This window comes from Amaranthus tricolor, chromosome 15 (assembly GCF_026212465.1).
Source record: "Amaranthus tricolor cultivar Red isolate AtriRed21 chromosome 15, ASM2621246v1, whole genome shotgun sequence".
Taxonomy (NCBI): domain Eukaryota; kingdom Viridiplantae; phylum Streptophyta; class Magnoliopsida; order Caryophyllales; family Amaranthaceae; genus Amaranthus; species Amaranthus tricolor.
The window spans coordinates 14,658,655-14,667,013 of record NC_080061.1 but is presented as its reverse complement, the minus strand read 5'-3'; the positions used below and the strand labels follow the sequence as shown (position 1 = coordinate 14,667,013).

At 36.3% G+C, this 8,359-nt stretch overlaps 1 protein-coding gene across 1 annotated transcript; it reads right to left on the bottom strand.

Moving 5' to 3' along the window:
* Positions 1-4,048: 4,048 nt before the first annotated feature.
* On the bottom strand, positions 4,049-5,674 carry LOC130801069 (uncharacterized). Its single transcript, XM_057664830.1, has 5 exons — positions 5,421-5,674; positions 5,242-5,335; positions 4,712-5,173; positions 4,507-4,620; positions 4,049-4,417 (listed from the first exon to the last, which is right to left on the bottom strand). Exons 1-5 carry the CDS (start codon positions 5,672-5,674, stop codon positions 4,049-4,051), a joined length of 1,293 nt encoding a protein of 430 aa, XP_057520813.1.
* Positions 5,675-8,359: the final 2,685 nt, after the last annotated feature.

Below are 8,359 nucleotides of genomic sequence, written 5' to 3'. Positions count from 1 at the left end.
TTAAAATTTGACCTAATTATGGGGGTGTTACAGCTAAATATCGTAATTCTTCTACATTAGACAATCCTGGTCGTAGTCGCATGTTCTTCGTAAATCGTAATACCTTGCACTCGTTCCAAATATGTGAATAGTTGAGAGTGACAAATACTATATCTTGTCTCGTATCCTTCGGTATCACTGGTAAAACTTGCCTAAAATCACCACCAAATACAACAACTTTGCTGCCGTAGCTCAACTTAGATGGCTCACCATTTTTACAATGAATGACATCACTCAAACTCCTATCTAGAGCTTCAAAACAATGCTCGTGAGTCATTGGGACCTCATCCCATATCAATAGCTTGGTTCTTTTAAAGAGTTCTACTAACCGACTATTAGGTTCTATATCTCTTTCTATTTGAATCTTCATTATCATTAATGGGTATCCCAAATCGTGAATGTGCAGTTCTTTTAACAATTATTTTGAATTAGTTTACATCGTTTATTTATATATGTATATGAATGCCTACATATTTATATTAAGAGTACATTTATAATTACTCATATAAAGATGTTCAAATTAAACTTACACTTGTAAGTCAAAGTTTTGCTAGCATTTGTCTTAATTTGGGCTTGTAAGTAAATATATGATTATATAAATGGGTTAAAGCTTTGAATTAGGAAAAACATAAATAAATAAATAAATAAATAAATAAATAAATAAAAGAACCCAAAACCCTTAACTTCCACATGCTTCCTTCCCTCTCTTTCTTCTTCCTCTACACCAAGAACCAACAAAAACGACCACCAGCCCAGTCAACAGTTGCCATGCTGCAGCAGGCCGCGACCCCGATCTGGCTGCCAATTGCTAGTTGCACGCTACTAGCCCAGCCATAGCTCTTTCCTTCCCTCTTCACCATTTTAGTGCCCAGTTCATAAAAGAAGCTTGAGAACCTTATGTTTAGTGGTTGTGATAACTTTTTGTCTTGTAGTTGCAATTATAGGTACGTACACGCGGTGACTAACTTTTATATGCTTATGTTTCAAAGTATTATTAATATTTGCGACTATGCATTGTATTTATAAATATGAAGTACTAGAGTAAGCCTTATACATGAATAACTATTGTTTGCGTGTCTTTTGAACTTAGAATGGTATAGATGCATAAAGCTAAGGTGTCATTAAAAGTTGCGCATAATTCCCTTATTGATAGAATTACATTACGTTTACTTCTAGTCGGAATGATTCCCTTAAATATTAATTTAAGTTTATGTTTGAGTTACCGGTGGGTCTAGCAAACCCCATGGTTCTCATTAATAGCAAGAGTATATTTGAGTTATCGGTAGGTCTTGCAAACCCTAAGTTTCTCATTGATAACATGAGTATGTTTGAGTTACTGGTGGGTCTTGCAAACCCCAAGGTTCTCATTGGTAGCAAGATATATTTGAGTTACCTATGGGTCTTTTAAACCTATGGTTCTCATTGATAGCAAGAGTATGTTAGAGTTACCGGTGGGTCGTGCAAACCCCAAGGTTCTCATTAATAGCAAGAGTATATTTGAGTTGCTGGTGGGTCTTGCAAACCCCAAGGTTCTAACTGATAATAAGAGTATGTTTGAGTTACCGGTGGGTCTTGCAAACCCCAAGGTTTTCATTGATAGAGAGTTTATTCATTGGTAGAAGATTTATAGTTGAGATAGCTGTGGGTCTTGCAAACCCTAAGATCCTTATTAATAAAATAGTTTATGTTAGTGAGAAGTGCCCTTCATAGAAAGATTATGTCTAAGTTAAGATACCTCATAGGAGTTAAGAATCCCAACGATATACTATGATTATACTTACATTAAGGTAGACAAGCTTTTTAAGGTCAGGCGTTAAGTAGTCTGTTGATGCCCTTAAATAAGTCGACACTATGCGTGTTTTTCAGAGTTTATGATTTTGAAAAGAGGAGTGTTAAGACTTATATTCCACCCAGGAACACATTATTTGGGTTGGAAAGGAAGAAATGAGATTAAGAAGTATAAATGGATGATAAAGGGTTACTAGTTGTGCTTGTGTCTTATAAAATCATATTTATATTGTTGTATAACATAATGTTATCTAGTATGTTGGCCTTATTATATTTGGTGTAGTTACTGACATGTACGTGTTTGTGTTTGGACAAGCAATAAAAGTAGATTTGCATGAGTTACATCGCTCTGAGGACCTAACCAGCGATAGGAGTTGTTGGAGGTGCCTCATTCGTGTTTCAGACTACTAATTCCCTTACACTTGCCTGTTGGTATTCTTGTTTTCTGGCTTTTTCTCGTTTTATTATTATTATTATTATTATTATTATTATTATTATTATTATTATTATTATTTATTTATTTATTTATTATTATTATTATTATTATTATTATTATTATTATTATTATTATTTATATATATTTTTTGGCAATTAAAGATCTTATTACCAAAAGCACACTCCCCAAACGCTGAGAGGGGGAGTAACAAAACCCACACAAGGAAGAGTCAAACAAACAAGCACATTAGACAGAAACAACACAAAGAATCAACAAACAACAATTACATAAGAAGAATCTGTTTCTTTTTATCTGAAAGCCAGCTGCAACATTTAAGATCACCATCTGCCCAAGTTGTTGCTAATCCATACTCTTTCTCCCAAAGATTTTGACATTTCTTTCGAACCACACATGATAGATAATCTCTACCCACGACATAGTAATGAAAAGAGCCTTGGTATTATGTTTCTTCTTAATCAACTGATTCATAATATGAACATCTTGAGCAAAGGAAGTCGACCAATGAAAGTCACTACAAATAAAGGCTTTTACCTTCCGAATAAACACACAATCCCTAAAACAAATGATCTCTAGTCTCAGGCGCATCATTACATAGCCTACACATAGGATCCCAAGACATCCCCCACTTTCGCAATCTATTAATACTAGGAAGCCTATTAAGGATAGCTTACCACATGCACACCACACTCCTAGGAGTCGCCTTAATATTACACCAAATAGTCTTCCAAGGAACCTTAGGATATTGCCCTAATAATTTCTTGTAAGCAATCTTCGTACTAAAATGACCATGAGGAGCACAATCATTCAAGTCTTGTAAATTCACTACCAAATGCCTGCTATTAAAGATTTTTGGAAGCATCCAAGAGGCTGTGCTAGGAACAACATAACTAAAAACATCAGAGTGTTTGAGATAGTAATCATTAATCCACCGAGTCCAAATCCTATCCTTCTTATGAGAAAAGGACCAAAGATTCTTTAACATGGCAGCCTTATTCCAAAGATCCAGTCGACTCAAATTAAGACCTCCACAAGACTTTGGCAGGCAAACGTGACTCCAAGCTACATGAGGCTTAGCTTTAGAATCTCGACCACCACTCCAAATAAAATAGTTACACACAACTTCAACCATCTGGATAATTTTTGTAGGTAAGATAAAGATTTGAGCCCAATAGGAATGCATACTCTGAATAACACTTCACACAAGATGAATTCTACCGGCCAAAGAAAGATTCCTGGTAGCCCAGTGATTAATTCTACTCGTAATTTTCTCCACCAACACTAAGCAATCCTGAATACCAAGCCTCTTTCTAGATAAAGGGACCCCAAGATACCTAAAAGGAAGAACACCCTTAGGAATCTGACTAGCTTGAACAAGCCTAAAACTCACAGCGTTATCTACACCAGCAACATAGAGAGCACTCTTGCCTTTATTAATAGAAAGATCAGAAACCATAGACAAATCATCCACAACAAGATTCAACGCATGCATAGAAGGAAGATCAGCTTTAAGAAAAACAAGAAGATCATCAGCAAATAAAAGTTCCATGACCTCTGAGCACTTACACTTAGGATGGAACTTAATAATATCGCCTTTCTTCCTCTTCAAACATCTACTGAAATACTCCATAGAGAGAGAAAAAAGAAAAGGAGACATGGGGTCCCTTCGGCGAAGCCCTTTTTGAGCTCAGAAAGGAATACTAGGAAATCCTTTGATCAAAATAGAATTCAAAACAGCAGAACACAATTCATCACCCAATTGATAAACTAAGAAGGAAAACTCATCTCCTGCATAACACACTTAAGAAATGACCACTCAACAGAATCATACGCCTTCCCCATATCTACTTTAAGCATAAAACGAGGACTAGCATTAGCCCAATTATAACCTCGAATAAGATCAGTAGCAAGAAAAATGTTGTCACATATTTGCCTACTGGGAATAAAGCCTAACTGAGCAGGATCAACAAGATGAGCAACAACTTTCTGGAGTTTAGCCGTAAGAATCTTAGAAATAATTTTGTAAAGCACAAAGCAACAAGAGTTTGGCCGAAAGTCCTTTGGCTTTGAGGCATTAGAAATCTTCGGAACAAGAGTGATAGAAGTAATGTTTATAGGAGAATACATGGCACCATCCTTGAAGAAATACAAAATAGCCATATAAACATCCTTCTTTATAATATCCCAAACTACTTTAAAAAAGTGTGAGCTAAAGCCATCAAGACCAGGACTCTTGGACTCATCAATATCCCTGGAGCATCATCAATATCAGCCTTGCTAATGGATTTAATAAGAGCTTGGGCTTGAGACATAGTAAGCCGAGGGCCTGTACGCATAGCCTGGAGATCAATACTCTTAAGAGAATCTGTAGCCTTCCCTAAAAGGTTTTTATAGAGTAGATGATGTCCTCATGGCTTTAGGATCACTCACTAAATCCCCAAAATCATCAAGTAACGCATCAATTCTATTTTTCTTGCATCTTTCTTTAAAAAAACTATAAAAGAAGTGAGTGTTGGAGTCCCCCTCATGAAGCCATGCAATCTGAGCCTTCTGGCTCAAGCCACCTTCCTCAATATGAAGCCACTTCCTCAACATATCACTAGCATGAATCTCCTGATTATGAAGAGCCATAGAGAAAGGAGTATGCTGAGGAGCAAACTGAACTTGATCCAACTCAAACCTCCAATAATTGATCTTCTTCTGAACTTTCTGAAAATGAACCAGATGAAGAGACTTCAAATTCCTCTTCACAGCCTTCAGTTTATGCCAAACCCCCTCAAGCCCATAGCCTTCACATTTAGAACTCCAAGCTTGCTGAATCAAAGATAAGAAATGAGGATGATCAGACAAATATTTGAAGTACCTAAAAGGCCTACCACCTGCACCAGACATCTGCTCAAAAGACACCAATAAAGGACAATGATAAAAAATATGAGGATTTAAATATTGCACAGAAGCACTGAAATCCTGATTAATTCAATCCTCATTAATGAAACAATGATCAATCCTAGAAGCTCTCCCATCAGAATCCACACCTTTGTTATTCCATGAAAACTAATGGCCAACAAAATTAGGATGAAGCCAAACAGTAGTAGAAGTTTAATCCACAAAATCCTTCATTTCATAATTAGAGACTTACCTACCATGTCCCCAATGAGAAGCATCATACACAGCATTAAAATCCTTCATAATAAGCCAAGGACCCTTAAAATTACCCCCTAACTGCATTAACTCCTGCCATAAAGGCCACCTGTTAGGAATGATGTTCAACCCATAAACAAAGGTAATCCAACAGGTCTTCCCACTATCAAGCACCTTCACTATACAATGAATAAACTGTCTAAGATCACACACAACAGTCAGAAAAAACCTAGACTCATCCCAACCCACCATAATTCTAACCTTATGCCAATGAGACGAATTATCAACCCACTTCCAAGAGGGAGCAATAAGCGTCTGAGATTGAACAATATTATTATTATTATTATTATTATTATTATTATTATTATTATTATTATTATTATTATTATTAGGGATATTATCAATGGTACTCCTGTACTATAGCAAAATATCAATGGTACCCCAATTAATTTCAATGGTACCCCCCAAGTAAATGCTAATTACAACCGTGACACTATTAATGATTTTTCCATTAAATGTCCGTTAAATTTTGATTTTAACCTAACCGTGGTTAGTTTCTTTTTCTTCCTCTTCCTGCTCTCCTTCCATGGCTGCTTCATTCTTTCTCTGTGATCCTTCTTCTCCAATCAACAAAAGAGCCTCCTTCTCTTGCGTGAGTTTTCTTTTCCTTCGCTTCTGAATCTCTCAATCGCAACAACTAAGGAGACATGAACCAAATCTTGATCTTAATAAATAGATATTCTTCAAATCCTTCAAAAATTTTTGATTTTTTCTAATTTGGGTTGATCTTTTCATATTTTCTCCTCTTCATTTTAAGGTTCGTCTGAGTTTTCATTATCACATCACATCATATTGTTCATTGCTGAAAAAGAATAAACCCTTTTTGAAAATCAATTCGACTTCAACAATTTTTATCGTCGATTCATTCTTATGGTTTGATTACTTCTGGGGATTAAACATTGATGCAGCGGAATTAATTTTATCTGCAATCAAACCTATCTAATCTTTACCTTTTTAATAATTATTTTACTTTGGGATTGATGGTAATTAGTTGACATCGTAAAATTTGTTAATTTTGGTTTGGTATAGAATTATGAGTGATGACTATCAATTTGTGATTGGTTTTTAAAGAGCATCTTATAACATAAGGAAGAAATAAGAAAATTTAATGTTCTTGATTTAGTAGGCCAGGGAACATAGAGTTGGAATTGAATTTAGGATTGGCTTTGATTTCATAAAGTTGATTCAACTATTGTTAAGCTTTAGCTTATAGATTTTTAACTCAGCTCTTAAGATTTGATTTTGTTGCTTCTACTGGCTGATAATTGTATCTGCTAAGTCAATGAGTTCAACTGTTTCGACATCTCAAGGGTTTGTTCCATCGTCAAGGTTTGGTGCCTATCAATTCTCAAACTCTGGAACTTCTGGTCCTTTTGATAAGGTGGAGCCTCCTAATTCCTCTTTTATGCATATTCGGGTTGATCACTGTCGGACTTGAGATGAAGTAGCCATGGAAGAAGAGCAAGAAGAGGAAAGGGAAAAGGGAAGAAGAAGAAACTAACCTTCGTTAGGTTAAAACCTCAATTTAACGGACATTTAACGGAAAAATCATTAATAGTGTCACGGTTGTAATTAACATATACTTGGGGGGGTACCATTGAAATTAACTGGGGTACCATTGATATTTTGCTAGTACAGGGGTACCATTGATAATATCCTTTATTATTATTATTATTATTATTATTATTATTATTATTATTATTATTATTATTATTATTATTATTATTATTATTATTATTATTATTATTATTATTATCATACTCCATGAACCCAGTGAACTAAAAGTGATTCAGACATGTGGTAGATATGCCAGGCTAATTTCCCCACTGCCACTAGATTCCAGGTTTCTAGATTTCTCACACCAAGTCTCCTTCTTTCTTAGGGCGGCATATATGCTTCTAGCCTATATTGCCTAGGGACGGATGATTTTCCAAGGCATGCCATAGGTAGGAGTGATAGATGAGTTTTACTTTCTTGATTACTTTCTTAGGCAGGATGAAGAGCATACACCAGTACGAGCTGATACTCATAAGGATCGATGTGACAATTTGGACACGAGCTGCATAAGATAGGTTTTTTGAATACTAGGACCGAATTCTAAAGGTTATCTTATCAACCAGGACATCACAGTCCGCAGCCGCTATCCTTCTGGATGTGAGGGGAAAAGCCAGATATCGAAAAGGGAGTGAGCCAAGGGGAAGGTGAACCTCCTGTGAAATCTTCATTTTTAGGGCTTCTAAAATGCCAGCTTGGTATATAGCGGATTTGTCCAAGTAAGCACATAGACCTAAAGAGGCAGCGAAGGACTTGAGACCTTGACAGAGTAGTTGAATCGATTTGAGGTCCCCTTTGCAGAACAACATGAAATCATCAGCAAATGATAGGTGATTGAGGCTCAATTTCCGGCATCTAGGGTGAAATTTGAAGGCCCCGTGGGAACTAGTCCTTATGAGTATTCGGGAAAGGTACTCCATACCAATCACGAAGAGGAGGGGGGACATTGGGTCACCTTGTCGCAGCCCTCTTTTAGGTTTGATTGTTTTGGAGGGAGAGCCATTCAACATGGTTGAATAGTGAGAGGCGTTGATGCAAACCATGATTATGCTAATGAAATGTAGGGTAAAATTAAGAGCGATCAACATATCATGCAGGAAGGACCAGTCCATAGTGTCATACGTCTTTCTAAGTTCAACCTTGATGAGACAACTAGAGTAACAACCTTTCCTCGAGTAGTGCTTTACAATGTCTTGGCATAGGAGGATGTTATGGCTAATTAGCCTTCCTACCACAAAGGCACCTTGTGTGTGCTTGATAATCTTACATAGAACTCGCTTGAGTCTAGAACAGATGAGCTTGGAAATGCATTTGTAAAGAGTA